The sequence below is a fragment of the Dermacentor variabilis genome, chromosome 7 (genome assembly GCF_050947875.1).
Source record: "Dermacentor variabilis isolate Ectoservices chromosome 7, ASM5094787v1, whole genome shotgun sequence".
Classification (NCBI taxonomy): Eukaryota; Metazoa; Arthropoda; class Arachnida; order Ixodida; family Ixodidae; genus Dermacentor; species Dermacentor variabilis.
The window spans coordinates 154,353,139-154,378,837 of NC_134574.1; the positions used below are offsets into that span (position 1 = coordinate 154,353,139).

At 49.2% G+C, this 25,699-nt stretch overlaps 2 protein-coding genes across 2 annotated transcripts in view; one reads left to right on the top strand and one right to left on the bottom strand.

Annotated features, from left to right (window-relative positions):
* Nucleotides 1–23,279, bottom strand: part of Trim9 (E3 ubiquitin-protein ligase Trim9) — a 259,700-nt gene extending 236,421 nt beyond the window's left edge. Inside the window, exon 1 of the mRNA XM_075699731.1 lies at nt 22,363–23,279. Coding sequence (XP_075555846.1) covers nt 22,363–23,190 — 828 coding nt within the window. The 5' untranslated portion in view covers nt 23,191–23,279. The remainder of the gene's footprint in view (nt 1–22,362) is intronic.
* A 146-nt stretch (nt 23,280–23,425) lies between these two features.
* L2HGDH (L-2-hydroxyglutarate dehydrogenase) overlaps nt 23,426–25,699 on the top strand; it is a 28,192-nt gene continuing 25,918 nt past the window's right edge. The window contains exons 1-2 of the mRNA XM_075699717.1: nt 23,426–23,664; nt 23,981–24,117. Of these exons, the coding sequence (XP_075555832.1) occupies nt 23,525–23,664; nt 23,981–24,117 (277 nt within the window). The 5' untranslated portion in view covers nt 23,426–23,524. The remainder of the gene's footprint in view (nt 23,665–23,980; nt 24,118–25,699) is intronic.

The window sequence follows — 25,699 nt, forward strand, 5'->3', positions numbered from 1 at the left end:
CGTTACGTACAGACCCTACGGAAAGAAAGTATTCTTTTTAATTGAATTTTTTTTCTCAGTAGTTTTCAGGAAAACATTTCGGGGGTCCAATTGGGCGAAGTCGCCGCGGTAACCACGCAATTTATCTTGAACTTACAAGCTGGTCTCACACATAGCGAATGAACACGGCGGCACTACACACTGCAAAATATTTTACATCCTTTAAAGCGAATACGGGCGTTAATTGCTCTATAACACACGCCCGTACACACACAAAAAAGAAAGGGGGTGGAAGGTTGCGAATCATGGACAGATGTACGCCCGCATTCGCTTTTACAGTCAGGAGGAGGAAATAACTTTATTGTGTGCCCTGCGAGTTGGTGGGGAGGGCCAAAGGCCCCGCCTAGGTGACGGCCAGGATTTCGTGGGTCCTGGCGGCATCCTCGGCCCGCTGGACGGCCCATAGTGGATCCTCGAGGGCGGGGCTGAGCAGCGCGGCTTCCCAGCGCGTGCGAAGGCTGCTGCCAGAGGCCGCGTTTTCCTTATCGTTATTTATCCCTCGGCATTCCCATAATACATGCTCCAGAGTGGCTCTGGATTCACATGTTTTGCATTTGTCCGTAGGACATACATCCGTATATATATGATGTGCGAGAGCGCTGGATTCGGATACGTCCTATAGTTTGTAACTGCCGCCATGCGACAGACTGCTTTTCTGTCAATTTTGCGTGAGGTCGCGGGAATATGCGCCTCTGTAACCTATAATGTTTCGTAATGTCATTATATGTCGTCGTTCTGTCCTCCCACTCCCACTCATTTACCGCACCGTCACGTCCGGAGGGTGTCGGGGCGTAAATTATTTCACAGTGTACGCGGACCGGGCCGAAGCAGACGCAGCAAATAGCGTCCTCATTGTTGCTTGTTTCGTCTGCGTCGTTAGACCGCCGTCAACTGCATTCGCTAACCGCGCAATTAAGCGCTACGCCACGCCGCCAGCTACATACCCGCCGAATAATAATAAAAAAAGATACGACGCAGCTGCGCTGTCACTGCCGCGTTCTTTGGCCACACACGAGCGCCGGTCGCAAAAAACGAAAAGAAAGTAATGCGAATAAATAAGTACGCAGATAAAGAAAACACAAGAAAGGACCTTCGTCCTCGGAAGCCCCGACCGGACGGGCATACCGGTAAAAATCTCCGCGATAACCAGGACGTCCTTCAGCGGGCGACGCAGCCAAAAAAACACCCGGCGACGCGGAAGGCCTCGAGCGTTCCACTTGCCCTCCTGATATGCGCGCGCAACTCAAGTCGCGCATAAACACTGGGCAGCTTTTTCACCTAGCGAGCATATGCGCTTCGACGGAGCAAGTCAACGAGTTTCCGGTGCTTTTTTTTTTTTCCTTTTTCACACTGCACAACCATGTCGCCTCGTCTCTCTCTCTCTCTCTCTCTCTCTCTCTCTCTCTCTCTCTCGATCTCTGCTGTACTCTTTACTGCAACACCATTTCCTATATAGCGCGCATAAGGCAGAGTACATCAGACGACTTGAATACGCTAGCTGACTAGGAATGAAAAAGAAAAGGATAAAGCGTACGATCGTAATAGCAGCGCAATGAACGGACACGAAGAGACCACACAGCGCTTTCAACTCAAGGCTGCGAAGGGGAGGGGGGGGGAGGCTATCATCATGGTGCCCCGAGGCTACAAGGCTTAATGTATAACGGACGCGCGACACATACGTGCGCAGTACAAAGTGGAACGCGGCAAAACGAAAACGGACCGGAAAACAGCAAGGCCTATACTATACAAGTGCATCTATACACACCAAACACGAGTGGTTATACGAATACGACCCAGGCACGCACACTTCTCCTTTGTGAGAAGCACAGACGCAACGCCGGATGACAGAGGCCGGACAGAGAGAGAGAGAGAGAGAGAGAGAGAATGCCAATGTTCGTCGTCATCCAAGGGCTTTCACCACGAATGAAGCGGCGAATACTAAGGCGAAGTGAATGCTAATACTAAGGCGGCGAACACTAATAAAGCAGCGTATACGTTACTTGGAACCCTGGTACGTATCAACAAATGCCGAACTACGGGAAACAAATGATGAAAATATTCATTGCCGACGGTTCACAGTCACATTTTTGTGGAAACGAGTAACGACATATCGACAATTTCATCAATGCGACTGCATGCGATGTTTGTATAATAATGAAGTCTTTTTCTTCTTTTTTTCCCCCTGCTGTATTGCTTGCTTTTTGATCGAGTATGAGCCATCTTCGGTATAAATGCGTATCGCCTTCGCCGCACGCCACTGTGTTGCTCTGTATGCTGTGAGGTGCATGGGCTCCTCAAGCTGTTTTTACAGCTTTCTACCTGTCCTCCTCGCAACCTTTCTTTTTGCTACGGAATAAGTTTCAATTTCAAAATAGTTACTCGCTGTTCCCGCGATTCTCACATACGACTCGATGCAAAACATAAGTCGCGTTCTCAGTTGGATATATACAGTCATAAACAAGCAGCTACAACCATATTCTTTGGATTCAGAGCTGTTCAAGGTGATGTCCATGCGTGGCGGGGTTCGTACGCGTTGTGGGGCTAGTTGGTGCATAGCTTTCAATAGGTGAAGCGCCAATAGTGACGACACACAAGAAGAAATACAGACAGGACAAGGCGCTTCCTGTCTGCCTGTCTGTCTGTCTGTAACGACTGACACCATACGTACTACATCGACCTCATTCGCTCTCTCTGGAACCTATACTTTTACGTGTTTTTTTTTTTTCCCCGTCGACATTCTCTAGTTCAGTTGTGGGCAATGGCAGGTGTTTTTTACAGTCGGTGGCCCGTGATGGATCGCCACAGTTGGCGCACTCCGCAGAAATGAGATTCCAGTCGGCGGCGGCGGAACTACATCCGGCCAAGGCTGTCCGGAGCGGACGCTACAGCTCGCAGCGATAATACAACGCCAGCTGCGCGGAGGCAAGCAAGATAGACTCACCTAAGGGAAACGTATCGTGCAGTTTTTTACTAACTATACTCGAGGGAGATTTTCGTTTTTTTTTTTACTTTACACCCTGCTATGTTTAAATACAGCTCCACAAACACAAACACACACACACACAGAAATAAACAAAGACAAAAAAGAACAACTTCCTTGCCTATATATCTGGCCACGGAGACATTTGTACAAGGCAACGTTAAATGTTAATTGAGCTAAAGCCTAAGTGGTTTGAAAACAATTAGTAATCGCTTTTCTGAAGTATCCGCAGCAGAAAGCTCCTTCCAGTGCACCAAACACTTTCGAGGTATCAAACTTGGCGTAGCATATCTGATACGCTGGGCCTTACAGGGACTCGCCACAAGGCATATGTTGTAGAGAAAGAGAGAGATGAGGAGGAGGAGGAAGAGGGGCAGGACAAAAAATGGACTTCAAATAAAGGCACGTAGCCTTGTGTGATATTAGTAACGCACCAATCGGTGCGCGCATCTATTGCACGTCATCCAGTCCACTGGTACGTTGTACAAGAAAGCGTACACTCGCCACATTCAAAGTAAAACGTGTATTGACGTTGTGGCGCCCGTGCGGGTGCATGATCACAAAACTAAATGCACAGCAACGGCGATTACATAGACTTAACGTCCTTGAATGGATATCAGGTAGAGGGCCCTTCATTACATTTACAGAATACATAAGCTGAATGCGCAATGATTCTAAGAGGCACCGGGGTGACAGTTTATTTTCTTTGCCGATGACAGAGGTTGATTTCGAGTTAATCTGATAGCCAGGCATTTCATCCTTTGGCCACGTGATTGTGGTGCCGTTTCAGTCTTCTTTATCTTAGCTTTAATAATACGTTTTATTCTGAATCGGCGGGCGTACGCGTTCTTCTAGCATGTCCTTGCCTCGCCAAGGAAGGAAGGAAGGAAAAAGTGGAGAGGGAAAGGCAGGGAGGTTAACCAGTTTAGCTTAACCGGCTTAACCGTAAGGCAGGCAGGACGTTAAGACGGCAAGGCAGGAATTTGGACGACGAAAGGCGTCCGCTTAGTTACCCTACAGAAGGGAAAGGCGACGAGGGAATACAAAGTATGGGAGAGGGACAGATAAGTATAACGAACCCACTATATATATGCCACAAAGACGTTCGAAGGCAAAAGGCAATGTTGCGAAACCGCAACCGAAGACTCCACAATCGTGCGCGCCACAATTAACTGGAGAGTTCTTTGCGCTTCGGAAGCTGTGTGTGACTACTGGACGAAATCGAAACCAACGCCCCACCCCCCTCCCCCGGGAGGCGCGGTGTATCGCATCCAGGGCTGCACTGGTACGAGGGAGCTTCTGAGAGAGAGAGAGAGAGAGAGAGAGAGAGCGGCCACACAACACTGCGCCGCCACGGGTCACGATCCTCACAACTCATCTCCGCAATGCATCCCCCCCCCCCCACCATCCCGGCCCGAGAACGTCACCGCTGTAGCGTTGCCAATGCTCGCCAGTAGAGGGATATCACGTGACCGTGGTGAACGAAGAGAAAGAAATAATAAAAACGCTGGAAAAGAGGCGCGCGGGGGGGGGGGAGGGGGGCTGCTGGGTGCAGCGAGAGACGCGTCCTCGCACACCGCGTTCTCGCACATGGTGCGGACTCCAGCGACCGTGACCGACGGCTTATCGGCTCGTCCCGTGTTATGTGCGCACACACACGCACGCACAGAACCATGTTCGCACAGTTCGTGCGGCGAGCCCGCCACGATAAGTGCGCGGTGCCCAAGAGGCGTAACTGGCCTTTATCTCTGCAGCTACAGGGCACGCAAGTGAAGGAGGGAGGGAGGGGTCCTATGTACGTAAGCCACGGACGCAAGCCCTCGAAACGCGCGCACGCACTACAGGCCGCCCGCTGACGGTTCGAAGAAAACTGTGCCGGGTGGAGCTGAACGGACGGCAGGCACCGCGCGCGCTGCCAATCAAAAGGAACGCGTGGCTGCCGCGCACGATAGCGGCGCCTCCCGTAGTACCTCTTCCCCGCCGAGCTCAATCTACCGTGAACTTTTTTTTTTTTTTTTGTGCCCGTAAAAACGAGCAGACGACAGGCAGCGTTACGGGAACGAAAGGCTCCAATTTAGGCTCGAGCTATACTGGTCGTTAGCCAGAGGCATCTTCTATTCCCTCTCACTTAAAAAAAAAGTATTTGGGCCACATTGTCTCGCGAACAGCTCTACCAACCTGACAAGCACAACAGTCTCTTCTAAAAAAAATAATAATAATAATAGTAATAATAAATAAATAAATATGTGCGCAAATTTCTTTGCAAACGGAAGCAGGCCAATACCCGCCTACAAGCGTCGGCACCGCGATGGACATGCAGCAGACACCATGCCTTCGTGCGCTGCTTACCGTAGCCAATCGGTCAATATCGGAAGCACACAAAGAACGCGTTTCACGACTATTCCCGTGCGCAGTACGCGAGAAACCGTCTTTTTTTTTTTCCTGCTGAGCTTCACGTTTACATTTCCTACCCGCCGAGATGGCTGCGGATTTGCGCTGCGCTGCCGCGCACGAAGTCGCGGGTTCGATTCCCCACTGCGGCGACCGCATTTCGATGTGCGCGGAACGAAACGAACGCTCGTACACCGCGTGCTTCGGGTGCACGTTAAGGAACCTCATGAGGTGGTCAAAATTAATCCGTAGCCCGTCACTAATACGGCTCTCCCTCAGTCCACTGTGTAGTTTCGGGACGTCCCAACACTCCAACACTTAAGTTACACTTAATATATCGTTACCCGCCATCGTGACTTAGTGGCTATGGTGTTGCGCTGCCTAAGCGCGAGATCGCGGGATCGAATCCCGACCGCAGGCAGCCACGTTTCGATGGGGGCGCAATGCAAATGCGCCCGTTTCCCGTGCATTGGAGACACGTTAAAGGTCCCCTGGTATATAGTCAAAATTAATCCGGGGTCCCCCACTACGGGGTGCCACAAAATGAATCGAATGGTGCTTTGGGCAACTAAAACTCCGGAATTCAATTCAATTAGTATCGTTTCAGGACACGTATAAAGGCATACCGTGAACCTATACGCAAATGCATAACAGTTCTTAAGATTTGTGCACGACCCTTATCGCTCAAGGGGGAAGGGGGGGGGGGAGAGCAAGCCTGCGCAGTACGGTTCCCTCAAACTGAGAGGCGACAGAAACTTTCCCCAACTGCCCGACGGCCGCTGCAACATTCTGCAGAATACAGGGAGACGGCTACAAGACGAAACCGTGGGCGTAAAATTGTGCGTGTCTGTGCTCACCTTCCCCAGCCGACCGAAACCACAAGCTTTATTAGTCCGATCCGTCTTAGAAGAAACGGCACAGAAGAAGACGACACATAATACCAAACAACAGGGCCGTTATCCACCTGCCGTCTGCATGGTCGGTCGTCTGCTGGGTTATGTGCCGACACACAACACAAGGCCGGACGACAGGACAGGTGTCACTTGTCGTCTGCTTGTCTGGTGGTCATCGGTCGTCTTCTTTTGTGCCATTTCTTCTACGACGGGCCCGTACCAACTAGGCCAACAACAAGGCCTACTGTTTACTCCCCTCGCGTTCGGAAACAGACGCCCGCCACTGCATTCTAAACAGCGTTTCCCGCTGGAGCACAGCGCTATGTAGGTATAGATAGGCCCGACCGACCTTCGGGGCGGCCGCCAAGTGGACGCCGCGCTGCGCTGCCTGCCAGGACACGGTCGCGCAGTCGCCGATAAGCTTAAGCGGTGCAAAGATAACGTTAAGAAAAGGCGCACCGAGTCGCCCGCGGAATTGTCGCGGCGGCGCGCTAGAGAGGTAAAAGGGCCCCGCACAAGTCGGACATTTTGTCTTGCCAAGTAGTTTCTCGAGGGCTACGACACAGTACAGAAGAACCGAAGGCTGCGCCCCTTTGCTCGGCCAACGAGCGAGCCTATTCGATGGATCGCCGCTGAAAATGCATGAACAAAAATAGCGCACATCTGGGGCTGGAAAAGGTACTCGAGTACCTTTTCCTGAGTTCAATTACGCTTGCAACCGTAATAATTACACATTATACACCCCGACTGACCCCCCTCAACTCTACCCAAAACTCCCGCAATTCTATGCAAACTTCCCAAACTCTGCTCTACAACGGTGACAACCGTCCGCAAAAGTACAGCGATGGCTACGACGATAACGCAAAACAGAGATTCACCCCCCCCCCCCCGCCCCCTCCGAAGCGCAGTGTGAAATGTCCTTCGAGGTTGTGAGCGTCTTACAATGTTGGCGCGCACCGAGCCACTAGGAGATTGCGGCTTGAAGAAAGCTCTGAAAGTAGAACGCACGCAGCTATACGACATCGCTTTAAAAGCGTGATCGCGTCGAGAGGTATCGAAGCGAGAAAAAAAAAATTCCCATGGCACGGCACAATTGTCAAACATGCCAACTATACACTGAACGTCCTGACCTACGGTCACGAACGTTGCACACAGCCATTTGTATGCAGCCCGTTCCTCATCTCTTCCTCTAGACTTTCAGCTTTCCTTGTCCTTGAATCTCATACCTCGTCCGGTCCCTTTGCGCCGTCCACGCGTCAGCAGCTCGATCGAGACAGTTACAGTGCAGTCAGTAGCAATTTTCTTTCCTCCCCCTATTGCGTACACATTCTCAAGTGCAAAACCACTAACTACTACTGCTGCTACTATGCAACACGGCAAAGCATAAAGAAAGCACGACGATTTGAAACTGTATAGTAGGTGACAACCTAAAATTTGAAAAACGGGTGCTCCATCTACAAAAAAGGCAGTGCATCTATCCTTCACCTCTGAAAAAGAACCGAGCTAGCCGGGGTCCATTCGCAATTAAGCACAAGTTACACACAATCGATAAGGTTCGCTTATTTCCCTGATGCCAATCGGTAGTGCGTGGTTATAAGACAGCTGTTTTTTTTTTTTTTTCGCACAGATCTAGATCTCTCTGTGTCACTGGTTTCAGGATGGAATATGAACTGTCTAAGGCAAATTTTATGGAAGATCCTGATATCAAGGCTCGGGCAGAGATAACAGCTTGGAACGGAAAACACTCATTTCTTTTCGATTAGCCCAGCATTTACATTAGCAGCGCAAAGTCATTAGGCCGAGAGCGGACTCCAGCTGGCTCGGCTCCCTTTCAGAGTTGAAGGGCAGCTGCATCGCGCTTTTGTGGGCGGAGCTTGTTTGTAATTCTGATGTTGTCACGATATGATTCACCTCTGCCGCGCAAGCGAACGAGCGGCCAGGCCTGCATGCGGGGAATGTGACGCGATGCTTCGAGACAAAAAGAAGCAGAAGGCAAATGGAGGTCGCGACTTCTGCTCACAGCTCTCCTCGAGAAAAAGCCTCCGTTCCCGCGCAAGAACGCCTTCACTTGCTACCTCACACGTGAACCCATGGCCAAAAACGCAACTCGCGGGTCTCTCCTGCCGCAATGCGGCACGTTGTGAACCCGTACCGCTTATCCTATGGCGCCTTTCCGTGTCTGTCCCAGTGCAGGGTAGCAAACTGGATATCTACCAGTTAACCTTCCCTGCCGTTCTCATCTCTTTTATCTCTCGCTCTCTCTCTTTCCCTATCTGTCCTTTCGTCCCTACTTTTCTTTATTCCTCCGCTCTTCAAATCTACTCGCGATGTAAACTGCCATCCCGCGATGTTCCACTTTTCCGTTCTCTGATTCGCTTGCGCTGCCGACGGGGCAACGATCAGCGGCCAGGCCTTGCCGCACCACGCCGGCAACGAGGTTCGGAGGGGAGGGAGCAGAGGTTATACAGACTGACGTGATTTTTATCGCAGCGGTCCCGACCAAACCGGCGTCCCGCCGCGCTGCGGCATCTTTTGTCTGAGGGCAAACTCGGCGGCGGTTTGATGGAGAGACGCGCCTGATCGCCTACATAGCTCGCCGTGCAAACAGGAGCCGAAACCGACGCGGTGCTCGCGTCCGGCAACCAAGCGGCCGTCGACGAAGGTGGCCACGCGAAAGAGAGACAAAAACCGCGCCGCCGCCGCCGAAACCGGTATAGGGGGCCCCCACCGTGCCGGGTGAAACGACGCGGCGTGTCCTCGATGTTATCGCGTGTACAAATTGGGAGAGGCCCCGAGACTGTACGGAAACACGTCGATGCGGGTACTATAGTAGTGGGAATCTTACATCCCCACTTACATCAATTAACGCCTGTGTGTTATGTAACACGCATGTGTTACGCGACCTGTTGAGCCAGTTAGGGGACCTTGAAATATTCACAGAGACACTGATCTCTACCCGATGATAATAACGACCCTTCGGTGAGACACCACATAAAAAAAAAGCATGCGCGCTCAGAATCAGTGAAAACACTTCACTGGGTATTTTGGCGTATACACTGTTTGAAAAGGCACGAAATATTTCTCTTTCATTGACAACGTCGCAATTTGGCTGGATTAGCACATATTTAGGCGAGCTACATGCAAACAGACCAGCAAACGTCATAGAAGGAGCCACATTTCACAAGGGCCCGCTTAACCCGGATGCTTCATTTCCGGAGGCGCCACATACAGGGTGCTCCAGCTAACTGGCGCCGAATCTTAAGAAAATACACGTGTGCGTTATGAGAATGCCACCAACTGAGTAGTGTTTACCGTCCCCTTGAGCGAGTCAATTGTTCAGCGCGTCGAGAAACAACCAGGAAAGAATTTGCCCAACCTTGGCATATTTCTTTCCTTGCAGGTCAGAAAACTAAGCTGTGGATTCGGCGTGCGGGACGCTATTTTTTTGCCGGTGGACCTCACTTTCGAAGCCTCGGAGATTATTGCGAAAAAAAAAATTTCTTCGTAACAAAACCAAAACTTGATTCGGTTGATAACGCAGCGTGGAACTTTGGAACTGGTACTCAGGCCACCGAGCTATCATTGAACGAATTCGATCACGCTCGATAATAAACGCTGCCGGCCTTCTACAACGTGACACTGTGTAGGAACGCGCATATGCGTAAAGCCAATGGCTACTTGATAAACGGAGCACAGACCTATAAGCAGGGTCGACATGCATACGCTGCGGTCCACTGTCAAAGGGAACGCTCCAATGTGCTGCTCTCACCTTGCTTTGCGCTCTAGCTGATAGTGTCGTTTGAATCTGCCTGTATGTAAACGCACTGTACAGGTGGGTATACAATAATGGCAGCGCGAGACTTAAAGGTAAACTAAGGGGAAAAAAATGTTTCGAGCTGTGTTTGTAAATTGCCCTTTTCACAATACCAAGGAAGAAAATACATGCTAACAGTAAGCAAATGCTTCCAGAAAAGACGGGTGGCGACACCGCCTGGAAATTCCCGCACCACCTTGCAATGACGTCATGGATTTTGACGCCATTTGGCACGGGCCTAAAGTGAAAGTTTTATCGGTGAAAACAGAACTACATTGTATTCTAAAAGAGCCCCGAACTTAGGAAGTTAAGAATATTTATTGAGCTACAACGACCGAAAATGCGGGGAAAAAAGCAAACAAGCTTTGTAATCCGTGACGTCACAATGACGTACCCGCCCTGGAGTTTCAGCGCGAACTTCAATAACGATACTTTGAGCGTCATTCTGTATTTCAATAATTAAGCTATTAACGCAAAAACAACCAAAGTATAGAGTTCTTCAAGAATACTTTATCGATATAAACTGGTTCAGTGTATACCCTATAGTGCGTAGAAAGGTGTAAGCCTTTCCAACCAAAGGTCAACTGCTGCAAAGCCGGGCGGTTGTACACATTAGTGGGGGGAAAAAAATTACTGAGGCACTACACTCGAGCGTTCCCTTTAACAGTGGACCGCACTGCACAAGCCATACGTTCACGAGTATAAGCACCCTTTCAATCCCCAATTTTTTGCGCCGTTTTAAACTCCGCTGCAGCACAAGGCAACCACGATCAATCACCGGCGTCCCTGCAGGCAAGGCGCATCAGAAGCATATACAGAACGGCGACACTTTTGAGAATGACGACGAAACCGCCAGCAAACAGAGCGGGGTTGGGGGTGATCCCCCGGCATGATCGGGAGGGGATTTGGTGGGGCTTTGCGGCAGCGTCGGCGCACACAACAACCGGAACGGGTGAATGAAGTCCCGATCGTGGACGGAAAGGAGTTATGCGCGAGAAATGATGGTGCTGACAGCGCGAAGCTCAATGCAGTGGCCTCCCTCGCGCAGACCGACTTCCTCGAAAAGTAACAACACCGAAATGCCTCCGCGGAAGTACGCTTTGTGGTGGGAAATTATAGGGACTTCGTGGTCCGGCTAAAAGTGAAAGAAATTGATCAGTAAAATTAGAACACACACACACACAAAAAAAAAAGATTGTGCGGATCGAACGCGCATGCTGGAATCTATGTAAAGCGGTAAAGCGATACTATCGTGAAGGGGTTAAATGCTACATGGGGCTAAATGCTGCGCGTACGATTGTCTTCGCTTTCGTTTAATGCAAAACGTAATCTCGTGCAATGTTTGCGCACATCACACGTCACAAATTTAACGTCCTGCAATCTTTACGTTTATGCGCGGCATTATTCGCAAGCTACCGTGAAATGCAACCGCACGTAGTTCAGGTAGACGTACAAGTGAGATGGTGGGCGTAGTTCATGCGGACCTATAACGTCCATCGCACGCTCAATTTTGGCACCGCACAAATTTTATGCGGGCCACGCATGCCAAAACCAAGTCATGTGTCAGAAGACGTGCCCCGTAGTAAGAGGCCAGCCTCTTCCCCCCCCCCCCCCCCGCTTCCCCCCGTTTGAATCTACCAGTGCTTGTGTATACGAGCTGCACTGGTATTCTGGTGTACCATAGGCATGGCTCACAGCAAGCTACCATTATAGAACACGTTTCATCCCCTCGTCTGAGGCTGTATGGAGTGCCTGTTCCATAGATTCCGCCATATCTTATCACATCGTGGAATTCACCACCACCTTGTAACCTCTGATTGGCTAACAGTGCGGCTACGCCGCCTCTGATTGGCTTTTCACAGTGTACAAGATATCACCCTTGATTCTCCGCCTCTCCCCTTTTGGTAACCCTTTCCCCCCACTTCTTTTTCTCTTTGAATGACGCCATGTTTCTGCTCCAATTATTTTCTCGTCAATAGAGTGAGCTTGTCCACTCGCACGCCGCGCTGTCGCATAGGAGAGGAAGCGCGCGGACCATTTTTTGCCCGGCGAGCGCCACGGGTCAGAGCCGCGCAGATCGCAACCTCCCCCTCCCCCCCTCGCCCGCCTGCTCCGGCCCCTGCAGAGTCTAGCCCGCGCTGCACCTTGCGGCTTCCCACCGCCGGGGCGCCCTGGGCGCGAGTAAAAATAGGCGCGCGCGCTTCACATCGCGGCCGCCGCCGCCTTGGCTCCGCTCCGCTGGAATGACCTGCTCGCTGCAGTGCACGCCAGAGACGCCACGGGACAAAACCGCGGATTCACTTCGCGTCCGGAGGCGCGCCACGTGGAACGGTCTTCCTCTGTGCGTCCGGGGGACCAGCACATCGGCGATGACGATGATGATGATAAAACATGTTTATTTTTACGAAGGAACACCTGAGGGCGGTGCCCCTACTGTGAGGTCCCAATGACGACTCCTACGACTCCGCGGGCTCGCCGAATCGAGGGCCCGGCGAACCTCGGCGGGTCCTTCGCGCGTATGACGTCATCCCATCACACTCGGTGTCGGAAGATGAACCGTCATCCTCCTCTGTTCTTTCAGTGGGTCATTTCCCCATCAACCTTAGTGCAGGGTAGCAAACCAGAATATCTTCCAATTAACCTCCCTGTCTTTCCCACTACATTTCTCTCTCTCGCTCACTACAGCGCGCGGAACGGACCGGAACGGAACGAAACGTCTATCGACGCCATTCGTCTGCCAACGAGAACTGCGAGTCATTCCGGCGGCGTGTCAGCAGTCCTGCAGTAGGAACCGAAGCCTCAACGAGTTGGGTTATATGACGCTCATCTTCCACAACGAAACAGCAAGGAGGGACGCATCTGCTTGTATACATATGTCGCGTGCCTGCGTTCATATATATCATAGAGTTTCTCACTACATTACCTAGAGGGAAATCTGGCGCTGCTGCGCTGTGGTATGCATGGGAATGCCGGTATATTGTGGATTCGGATTGGCATCGTTCTCATAGAGACAGGACACCTTGAAGACGCGCTTGGCAAATACCGTTCCGTCTGTCATAATGATTCATTTTCTACTAGAACAGCACGTGAAAAACTGTTTTAGCTTTATTATTACGCGAAAACATGTTTTGTTTAACTATGAGAACTTGTTAATGCGTGTACGACTACATGTTACGTAAAAAGTATCAGCGGGCCGCTAAAGTTGGAGGACAGACGACAAGGTTCGCGCTCGCTTTGAAACAGTTGGTCGTCTGTTCTTGCTTTTCTTCGCTTGGTCATGCATCGTGGGTGAGTAAAGATGTAATATGCGTGAATGGAAACATTTTATGAAGATTTTACTTTGAGAACGCGTTATTTGCGTAGCCATATCCACGTTTTAGACGAAGCCTCTTACAACACCAGCCAACACGAGCCTCGCAGACACATATACCGGCATTCCCATGACGGCACGGTGCCCCCTTAAGAAACTCCCATAGACGGTGGCGCCAGATTACCCTCTAGGTGTTATAGTGAGAAACTCTATGATATATATATATATACACGTCCCCTTCCTTCGTCAGCACTTTCTTGCGTCAAGCAATCCTGCAGCCGTATTCTCCGTTGACCCCTTTCGCGGATGCGCCGTTCCAGCGGCCGCTGATTGGCTAATGTGTCGACACGATGCCCTTCACTATAGAGCAAGGCGCCAAGCCGGACACTGTACTATACGTATAGAGGGCACTACTTATCAGCTCCCACGTGGAAACAAAGGCTTAGTAGGAGGGAGTAGGAAAGAACATAGAGAGCTCAGCAACATGGAAAAGTTGGTGACTGCTCATCATACCGTGTGGGTGAAGCAGCGCGCTGAAAAAGGACAAAGCGGAGAGAACACAAGGAAAGCGCGAGACCCTCAAGTACTTTATCCCAGAACAAGTGTTTCTTATGTGTATACCCGCGCATCTTCGGACGTCAAAGATAGGCAACACAAGGATAAGAACACTTCAAAATTTATTTACCCTTGCTAAAGTTCAGCTGTAAAGAGGCTAAATTTCAAAGAGGCACAAACTGCACTTAGATATACCTCTGTTTATCTTTTCGGAAACGAGCTCCAACTGCGACAAAATGATGTGCATTTTTTTCATGTGACTGCTGCACGCATGCGCGGGTGTCGTGTTCTTACGACTTCGCCGAATTAATCGTTGAAGGCTTTGTTTCCACGTCGCGCTAATAAGGCCTCAACCAACTCGCCCAGCCACATATCCTACTAAAAAATTTGGAGGACGCTTAAGCTATCGCCTTTAAGAGTGGAACGCGACAGCATTCAAAGATGCCTGACTACTTCTCCCGCTTTCCGGCAACTGTAGCTTATTACGCAACAGTAATGTTTAACGGGAAACGCTGGAGGCGAACGCTATGCACGAAGGTGAGCTTTCTGGTAGAAACGCGGCCTCTTGCGTGGGCCGATCCCGGAGGTACAGAACAGCCGCGTCAAAAAATATTACATCTTCAGGTTTCTGTTATTATTTCGCACCTTTAATATTCCGGTCTGAGAAGATTTCACATAAAAGGCATGCGCTGTCGGTGTTTTCTTTCATAACATTTGTTTGTGGGCTGTCATTCTCAAAATTCCGAAGAATAACTTTGTAAAGAATGTAAGACAAGGTATGAGCAACTTTAGTGATAGAATGGTGTGGATATATTTTTAGTATTTATTTTATTTACAGCATACTGCAGATCCTAAATGGGTCCTAGAAGGAGGGGCAAAACGAAAAGAGAAAGACAATAACAACTGCAAAAAGCACTGCAAATTGCATTGTGGTAAAGAGAATACATGAAACATGACACATAGCAGGAACAGAAAACAATAACTCTGCAACTGTCAATAAGAAATTTCGTCAAAGCCATCGATACTGGTTAGTAGATCAGTCGGGAGTAAATTCCATTGAGTTACTGTGCGCGGAAACGAAGAGTATTTAAAAACATTGACTCTAGCGTAGTACGGTGTTAGGGATTCCGCGTGATGATTTATTGTTAGGCGTGTTGTGGTGGACTTATAAATGGACCAGGACTCATGGACAGTTTGTTATTATTAAGAAAAGTAACTTCAATCCTTGAATTTGTCTTCGTATTTCCAGTGTCTCTAGGTTATGTTGTGCCATGAGAGTGGTGGGGTAGTCAGTAGAGCGGTATTTGTTAAAGATAAATCGAACGGATTTTCGCTGGATCATTTCCAACGCCTGAATGTTATGTTTTGAGTAAGGGTCCCAGACAGTACATGCATACCAGTTTAGGTCTGATGATTGAAGTGTAGGCTAAGCGCTTTGTGCTAGTATTACATAACAATTACCGGCCTATCTCACTAACAAGCATTTCATGTAAAATTCTCGAGCATATAATACATTCACATTTGGTTGAGTTTTTAGAATCAAACTCCTTTTTCAACCCCTGTCAACATGGTTTCCGTAAGTTCTTTTCCTGTGAAGCACAGCTCTTATCATTTACTAACGATCTCTTTGCAATTTCTGATCTAGATACCGACATTGACTGCCTATTTCTTGATTTTGCCAAAGCCTTTGACTATGTGACCCATGATTTACTTCTGCTTAAGCTGTCTGAACTTAACTTGGACGTAAATGTACTCGAGTGGATAAAAAAATTTTCTTTCTAACAGGACGCAGTTTGTAAACGCTAATAACTGTAATTCTCGGTTTTCTAATGCACCAGCAGGTGTTCCTCAAGGCTCAGCCCTGGGTCAACTTCTCTTTCTAATCTATATTAACGATCTTCCGAACTGCGTTCTTTCCTCTTCCATAAAGCTTTTCGCGGATGACTGTGTTCTTTACCGTAAAATTACCAATCCTTCATATTCCCAAGATCTGCAGGACGACCTGAACCGTGTAACTGAGTGGTGTTCTAATTGGTGCATGCAGCTAAATTCAAATAAATGCAAGGCCATGCGTATATCTCGTAACACTGCCACGCACACGTACTTAATTAATGGTGCACCTGTGACGTCAGTTGCCTCTTAGAAGTATCTCGGCCTTCACATATCAAATAACCTTTCTTGGCATTCGCATATTGACTTATGTTACTAAAAACGCTAACCGCACGCTTGGTTACTTGCGCCGTAATTTTAGCTCTGCCCCTTCTTCCCCGAAGCTAACTCTTTACAAAACTTTAGTTCGCTCCAAATTGGAGTATGCTTCAGCCATTTGGGATCGACTCAGTCTTTATTACTTTCTACTCTGGAAAGTATTCAAAGCCGCGGTGCACGCTTTGTCTTATCTAATTATTCTCGCTGTGCAAGTATCTCTTCAATGAAACGAACTCTTAACTTACCTGATCTTACATTACGCCGCAAATCTTCCCGTCTCTCCCTTTTTCGCAAAGTTTTTCACTTGAACCCCTTTTTAAAAGAAATCCCTTTTGCCCCTCCTCCTTATATTTCGGCCCGCACTGGCCACAGCCTTAAAATCGGGGTGCCATTGTGCCGTACAAACCGGTGCAGTGACGCATTCAATCCTAGGACAAGCACGGACTGGAATCGTCTTCCCGCATCAATCGCACTCATCACCGACTCTACCAACTTCCAAGACCGCTGTTCAGAATGCCCTTTGTTAATATTTTTTTTTGTTAATACATTTTGTTTGTGTATTTACTGCATTGCTTCTTCTTTTGACTCCACTCCTTTCTGTAACGCCTTCGGGCCTCGAAAGTAGGTGAAATAAATAAACCCGCATATGCTACACGTCACATAGCAAGGCGTGGCATGTACCTAAACACATACGGAAATTTTAGCTCACGGACAACTCCGCCGACACCGGATTTTCTGTGACACGGAGCCCTCAACGCTGTCGCCTTAACACATACCGCACAATGCATTCCCATTTGCCCAAGCGCGGTAAGGAAAAGCAGAAAAATAAAGTAAAATCTCACACTCAGTGGCGTTCATCTTGTCTTATTTTTCTGTTGTAAACGCGTTGTTATTGCTCGCGCTCTTCCCTCCCTTTCTCACTGTCTTCCATTTTCTACGTTTTTGTCTCGTCCTCCTTTTCTGAAGAGTAATAATAATAATATTTTGGGTTTTACGTGCCAAAACCACTTTCTGATTATGAGGCACGCCGTAGTGGAGGACTCCGGAAATTTTGACCACCTGGGGTTCTTTAACGTGCACCTAAATCTAAGCACACGGGTGTTTTCGAATTTCGCCCCCATCGAAATGCGGCCGCCGTGGCCGGGATTCGATCCCGCGACCTCGTGCTCAGCAGCCCAACACCATAGCCACTGAGCAACCACGGCGGGTCTGAAGAGTAAGCAGGCGTTGGTGCCCCTTCCGGTGACAGTTGCCAGCCTGCTTCTCGCCTTCCATTTCCTGTCTAGTGTATATGTACTGTTTTCGAAACAATGGTAATTCTCAAGCTTAAACTAACGGGGATTGAGAATGCGGTAATATATTCAGGAGCGCCCTTGCACTTTCGCGCGTTTTTTTTTTTTCTTTGCTTCCGTACAGCGTAAAATAACTTACACCTTTAAAACTGAATAAGGGTGTAGGAGTGCCAGTTATCATAAACAAAGGTACAAGAGTGAGTCACACATTTATTTACACTCTCACTCACATTTAGGGGTCTATATTAAAGAGTAACGAGGTGTCCAGGCGCGCGACTATTTGGTCAAACGTACCAAATACTCGCGCGCCTGGACACCTCGTTAACCGTTAAAAGGGACCACTTTCTGATTTCAGGTTATGAAAAAAATGAGACACCGAATACTTGATCCGCAGTGACATGATGAAAGTTCGAGCACTAAATGGCCAAAGCAGTGAATGGCAGTAGCGGAATAACATCGAGTAAGGAACGATTGACACAAGTTGCTCGGTGCTGTTGTTCGTAGCAAAAAAAAAAAAAAAAAGAGAGAGAGAACGAAAGAGAATCTTCGCTGATGTCCACGACAGGTATACGTAAAGTACTGAAACAAGTAAACGCAATGCAGCTATTTATTGCGTATAGACCGTAACGCGAAGATTCAAAGAACAGTGCTTCCTGATACACGACGCCGCCATTCCTTTGAGAACATTCCCTTTTTTTATAAAGCCGCAAAAAAGAAAGAAGTTAAAATTTATTAACGAATTCCAAATTCAGCCGGAGATACAGGTTTGAAATGTGGTAGTCGTACAAACATCGAAGTATCCACTGAGCTTCTTGTTTTTCTTTTCTTCTCTTTTTTTTTTTTGCACTTTTATTCTAAGTGGTTACGCTTTTTCTCATACTTGAATGAACCCTCCAGCTTTCCGGTTGAAGGGACCGCGGCTGTATCACTTTCTCAGAGACTTTGTCCTCCTACGAGTTGCGGGTACGACTGAAAGCATCTCCATCCACGCCCACCCGGTCACGTGCTGCCAGCGCGCTACTCCCAAGTCTCGAGGCAGGCGGAGGACATTACGCACGCCTTACGTAACCCTAGCCCTACCGTACCAGCGCTGTCCGTTGCCCGAAAGACCGCCTTCTGCTCCCGCTCGTTTAAAAAAACGCGTTTCTGATGCGGAAGAAGAGGCGGCGGCCGCTAAATTTAGCGCGACGGCCCAGACGCCTTTTCGCGCTCTCTCTCTCTCCTTCTCTCTCCTCCAAGCTTCGCGTTTGCGCTTCCCCTCGCAGTGGCCCGTGCTCTGTTTACCTTCGTCGAAACTCACGAAAGCGAGGGGAAAACAAAGCAGGTGGGGGATATTGATTATCGCCACTAGGCGGCTCTCGAATGAACGAAAGGAGACGATAAAGAGAGAGAGAGTATCGCCGAATTCTCGCGTGCCTGTCTTGAAAGCGAATGTCTCGACTTCTTTTTTCTTTCCTCTCAGGTATACGGAAGCTTGTTTCTCAGCCAAAAACTGGAACATCGGAAGGCACCATAACGCGACCGCGACGTCTCCTCGAATACAACGTATTTAAAGTGTATTTATGCGAGCTGCCTTAACATTATAGTGTTAGCTGCCTTAACAGTATATACATTCCTTCTACGTGAAAAAAGAATAACCGGCGCCGCTTGAATGCACCAACGTCACTGAGAGTCCTTTTCAGGTAAAGTTATATTCATTATTTCACGCCTAAATATCATTTAAAGGTAAGCGGGAGATGGGAAGAACCAAGATGGTCAAAACAAGAAACGATGAATGCTCATTTCATACTTAGAAATGGTTGTAAAAATCAACGTCAGTACAAAACCGAATGCAACAGTTCAGGGGATGTCCGTTTCGATGAAAAGATAGTGTGTCAAATTATATAACCAAGTTTTAGAATTCATTATGTTCTCGGTTTGAAACACCAGAAGTTTTACTGATTGAACGGGTATAGCCGTTGAACCACAAACGGGTATCCATTCCATCAGTGCCGTACTTGGGTGCGTTGGTCAATCTTCCCGAAACACCTCTAAGGGCAAAAGAAATAGTAAATAATCATGTGCCCTGGCGGGGTTCAAGATGACGACTTTTCGCTTGCGAACCAAGTGCTCAAATGACCACGCCCACGGCAGTTTCTTTTATGTTGCGATTACGAAAACAGATATGCGCACAAAAGTCGCGCATACTGGCCGGAATAGCCATGGCCATATCTATTAACACAAAACATCCGCTCAATGGCTAAAAGCCAAAATGGAGGTGAATATAAACACGTCACTCAAAAACGGTACCAGTCCGGTGTTAAGTCATTTTGATCGTTTTTAAAAGCTTTTCAGCTGCATATTTATTCGCTCTAAACGCGGTCGCGGTCTAACGTGCGAATTTTCGATCGGCTGTGCAAACATATCAGTACCGACACGTCATTACTACGTCATCACTTAGCCCTTATACGTTACTGGTATAAGGGCCAAGGTCAGCCACGTGATGCACTGGCTTGACGACTTCGTAAAATGTCTTTTTATCCTCGCGGCGAGACATAATTTATATGAAGTGCATACTGAAACTTTGCCTGTTAAAGCGGGCGCTGTCTTCTATTAGTTTTGTAGTCCATGTGGAGAAGCGGAATGCCGGAAGCAATAAAACAGTGTTTAATCAGCTGCAAGGAGACCATTTTATTTTGGGAAATTCTGCAGATAGCTTAGCATCACTGCAGTTCGATAGGAGCGACGGAACAGTGGAAGCACGTTACGGGGGATCGCTAATTTGGGCCTTGCAAGCTGTGGAAGTTCGAAACGCCATGGCGAATGTCAGAAGGCAGACATATTTCTTACGTGACAGCTGTCAGATGTAACGTCAGCGAATGGTAATCCTACACCCAACGTAAGTATGACGTCGACACATCTTACATGGCGTCAACGCGCTGTGGAGTGCTTGTGCAAACGCATTTGTCATCCGAAAAAAAAAAGGGGGGGGGAGGGGGGTCTCTCCTCGGCTGTTGCCATCACAACTCGTTCGTAACCGATTCTCCTTCGTTCTTCCCCTTCACTGTCGCATAGGTTAGTGTACACAGGTCAACAATGGCCTCTGCTTAAATTACACAATGCAAAGGGTCGTTTTCACGGTTTATGTCTCAAAGAAATTCCTACATTTTGTTCAGGTGCATTCTTTGCGCCGACGTTTGTTCACGTCGTAACGCCATTTTTAGTGCGAATTCAAAATGGCGCAACTCAAAACAAGGATACTATTGCTCAGTTCTCTCTTCTCATCAGGAAGCTCTAACCTTTAGTTAAACCGGTAATTCTGGATCTTTCGGTAGGACCGCTGAGGGAGAGGCGAGGCCGCAGAAGTCATCCGGCGTCCGGGTGTAGCACATTAATGACGCCCAACGGCAGGAACTTTTACCGAGTATAACGGTTAGATTGTTCCTGTGTGTGAGGGGAGCCTTGCTGGACAGAAGTTACACTGGAATCGGAAACATCTGCTTTCACAGCCACGTCTAATGAGCCGTGCAGTTAACAAAAAGTCGCGTTAATCGCAGACGGTCCAACAATAAATACCCCGTTCACGTGGGGAACTTCCGATTGCGATCGAGTTTCTAGATCTCGATTGGCTTTGCTTCCGTAGCTTGCGCTAAATGAACCAGTCGCGATGGAGAAAAGCGATCCCGATCTGGCTCGATCGCGAAAAGAAACAAAATAGAAAAGGTTGGGGGGGGGGTGCTCCCGAGTAACAACAGCACCTCCTCTCAAACCCGCACGCCACAACTTGTTGCGCCACCTCCGTCTACGGTCCTGTACCTCACCCACTGAGGTAATTTACGGTCTACGCAAGTAACAGACGAAACAATTTATATAACAGCATTTGCAGGAGACAAAGCCGACGGCTTCCTTCGCAAGTGGCATTTGTGGCTACCTGCGCGACGCACGGCTGAATGCACAAAAGCGGGGGGAGGAGGTCGTGCGCCACACGCCAGGCAGCTGCCACCTCTTCACCACCGGGCGCAGGGGCGCCGAGCCAAAAACATCTGCCGAAGGGGGGGCCATCACCCTCCCCAGCGGGCCGCGCTGCCTTGCAACACAAGCGATGCAGAACGCCCGAGCCAGACCAAACAAGCCCGGCGAAGAGGACAGATGCGACACCGGCGGGGGGGCCTGGCCGAGCGCGCGGAAGCCCGACATGGCCGCACTGTTGACGAGCTGCCTGCCGCATGCTGGCCTTCGCGCGAGATCTTGGCAGCTAGCTCGATAGTGATCTGCACGCCAAATAATGCGCTGACCTTGGCGACGCGAGCACACACTTTGTCAAATGAACGTACTAAGTAGCATACGCGCACAAGGCGCGCGCGGCTGGAGCAAGTTGTTGTAAAAGGCGCGGACAGACAATTAAAGGGACCAAGGTCAATTCCGCATCCGAGCAGCTGAGAAGACGCTGCAAAGAACGGCGCACGAAGAAAGTGCCGTCGAAGCAGACGGCGGCGTGGGAAACAGAAAAGAAAAACACTAAATTCCGTTCTCGAGGAGCGCCGGTCCGGCACGAAATGTCGCTCAACCGGTTGGAGCCGACGGCGACTAGACGACGGAGCAGCTAAGAAAGCGCGCAGAGGCACAGGAAAGTCCGGCCGAGGTCTCCGACGTTGCGGAAACTGACGGGAATGCCAAAAGGAAAATCTTATGTCAACGGCCGGCTCATAAAAGTCGTTGCCGCGGAGCAATGACACGCGCTTTGTTTTAGACTAGCGAGCGGATGGAAAGGACGCCGCTAGCGGCGCCTTCAGCAGGTGAGCTGTCAAACCCGAGAAGACACCGTTCGGTCCGTCTGAGCGCGCTTTCCGAGCGAAACCGTCTTCGTATCACGGACAGCTTTGAGACAGTGGAGCACGCACCTTTTGCGCCTTGCACATGGATCCCAGGGCTTGGACGTCGTGACTGGCATGTCGTCCGTCCTGAAGGCAAAGCACGCAGGCGGCGACCTTGCACACCATGCAGTACATGCTGAGCGCCTCTTCGGTGTGGTCGGTGCACTTTGAATCCCGACCGCCCAGTGAGCGTGCGCGAAGAATTTTCTTCCCTTGCTGGGGTTCGAGTAGCGTGTGCTTGGCCAGCGGTCCCCGAGCCGGGTGACAGTTTTCACGACACGACTCACAGTAGAACACCTCACACTGGTCGCACATCACCGAGGCCTCCCGCGGTCTATCGGCCTCGCACAACTGACAGGCCACGGGTAGACGCCGCGTCTCGCCGTACTTATCCACGATATTCTGCAGCGCTCGGTTGCGAGACAAGTTGTGCGCACCATTTTCGTCGAAGTACACGAGCTTGTGGCACTCGGGGCAAGCGAGAGACAGAAGCGCGACACCGCTGTGAAGCAGTGGCGGGAACAGAACACCTTGTAGATTTGGAGTTCCCACGTAAGAACTCGGTCGGCTGGTGCAGACGACGCCACTGTCCGTCTCGCTGAGCAGGCTCAACTTGTCGCCATCGGGGTAATCCGCTGTGGTCCCGATCTCAGACGGCCCGACCAGGCCGCTGTTGCTGCTGTTGCCGCTGTCTTCCGAAGACGAAGTGGAATTCGCGACATGAGAAGTTGTCGGCGCGTTGGCCGGCTGCTGTGCGTTCAGTGCACAGTTGAGGCACAGCGAGTGCGAACACGGAAGCAACACCGGATTGGAGTAGAAGTGCTTGCACGCGGGACATTTGAGTTCCTCCTCCATGGCGCCAGCGGCAGAGGCCCATCACAAACGCATACCGAAAGCGCGGTCGGTGAGAACTGAAGGGAGCGGGCGGGAACGCACGCTCTCGCAGACGGATCGCACGCGGCGCGCCGGGTGAGCGAGCACACTGCGCACGCGCGAGCGTCATCACGTGACCACTTTGCTCACGTGATTAACTAGGAGTGCATTCGATTTTGTCCCAAATGTGCGTTATAAACGTTGCGCCTGATGACTTCGCTGCCTTGAAGGAAAGCTCTATTCCCTCAGTTCATTACGTCACTTTTTGCGTTTGAAAAAGAGCGTTTCAATGAGTATGATATGAATACGCCCCGACATGGCCGCGCCCAGTTTGTGCCGCTTTAAGTGCCGAGTGTTTTACAAGGCAGCTGTTTCAAACTTTTACACGCTACGTTCGGCAAATTTATTACCATTAGTATGCTCCGTTCAAACGTCGAGACGCGTGCGTTTATTCAGGTGGGCATTGATTGAAATGGGTGCTGTTATGCAGCGTGCGATTGTCACCTTGGGGTGCTTGACTAGCTCCTAGGAAGCAATAAAGCTGCGTACCTGCGCTGATAATCGCCCGATAAGTCCTTGGAGGGGAAAAAAAAGCAAGAAAGAAAATCTAGAGGGGCTGCGAAATCGGATAGATGCTTTCCTGGGGACGCATTCAGACGAACATGGTGTTCATTACAAGCAGTGTTCGAACTTCTTGCTTTCTCAGTTGGCGTAATTTACGCTTTAGTGGAGTGCTAAATAGAGATGTTTGTTTCTATTCACAACTCTCTAGCGACTCAGCGAAACAGCAAAAAGAATACGACATTGTCATCGTCGGTGGAGGCATTGTAGGAGTGGCGACTGCTAGAGAACTGTCGTTGCGGCATCCGAAGCTCAGGTTTGCTGTTGTAGAAAAGGAAAACAAACTCGGTAAGCATTGCCTTGTTAACCGGAATATCTCTTATGCCACTGGCCCCTGTAAATCTCTGCTTCGATTACCAACATCACTCTATGCAAAGTGCATATACGTGTTCTAAATGGTGCCAGAATTCCCAAGAGAACAAACAACTTCGGGGCGTGGTATCGTCCTCAATCAATACACAAAATTTACGCGAGTGCTGCTACAGGCCTGATGCGGACGGAGTTTATGCGACAGCCTGTTCGAGGTGCGCTATATGCCGTCTCTCGTACATGCGAATTGTCTGTCTTCGCCCTTTTGCCCTCTCTTCAGTTGCAGTGTGTTCCAGTGCAGCCAACAGGGCAAAAATCCTTATTACTTTCCGAGCTCTTTCTTTCTCCTCCCATTAAAGTGTTTCTTCACACGTTCAACTAGAAGGGACCCATCTTTGCTTTCGATATTTTATCAGCCAGACTTGTTTCCACCAAGGCACCCTGATGCAGACAAAAGTTATCTTGTCAGAATATAACACGTACATTCCTCAGGCTTTTCCTGCGTTCTCTCACTTTGCCAATTCTCACGTTCAAGTTCAGTGCTTGTTTTGCCAACGTTCCCATCACCCGAGCCCTATATCGTGCTTTTGCTATTCTTACTGCTATGCAAGAAGCCCAGTGTCATCCAAGAATTTCAGCAGTGTCTGTGTCATTGTTTTCACCGGCACCTCATTTTCTGCCATCCGCTATGCAATATGCATATAACGCTGTTCAAGCCTGAATTTTCTTTTGCCCGAAGAAAAATATTCGAATTACAGTTAGAAATACTTGCATGCCAGGTAAAAACATCCAGATTGGTCACATCATTTGCTATCCTAGGTGAGATTTGTGGACTCATTTAAAGACAACTGAAACAGGCATCTAGCACAGCCCAATGCCTTTATATTCGCATGCTTTCACACTAAACAAACTCGCATTTGGCAAGTGAGCTACTCGCATCTTGTGGCAGTCTAAAGCAGTCAGTATTTCAGAGATGGTGACCTCAATTTATGCACCTGAATGGATTAAGCTGCATGAGCTTCTTGAACTGTTCATCCTTGTTGGAAACAATGTTCGCAAAGCGTTGTTTTCCAAGTCAAAGACAGCAACGCACTCACGAATTCCTGCTGGATGACCGCACATGGCATTAAGATCAAGGTTTCTCTTTCTTAGGCGTACTGTTCGGATTTATGAGATCAGATTCAGTATGTTACGAAATCATGATAACAGGATACACGAGTTTAAGTGCCACTTTTTATGTAACGTGGCTTATGAAATTCAGTGGGCATCATCATCAATGTGGCTTCCCTTGTAATGTTGTAAGAGGCATATCTCATTTTCTGCTATTGTTAAACAGTGCTAATGTTTTACACAGTGATTAAAAGGCATAAGTGTCCTCCCTTTACATGCAGAGGGCAGGTTCTGTCCTGGCTGCCATTCCTGATGCAAACGACAATCTTCCCAGAAGGCTATCTTGACGGGCACAAGTCCTTATAACGAAGGCAAGAGCAGGCTACACCATGACAAGTGACACTGCATTATGGTAGTGATGATGGCAGTGCAATGACTGATGACTTGCAAT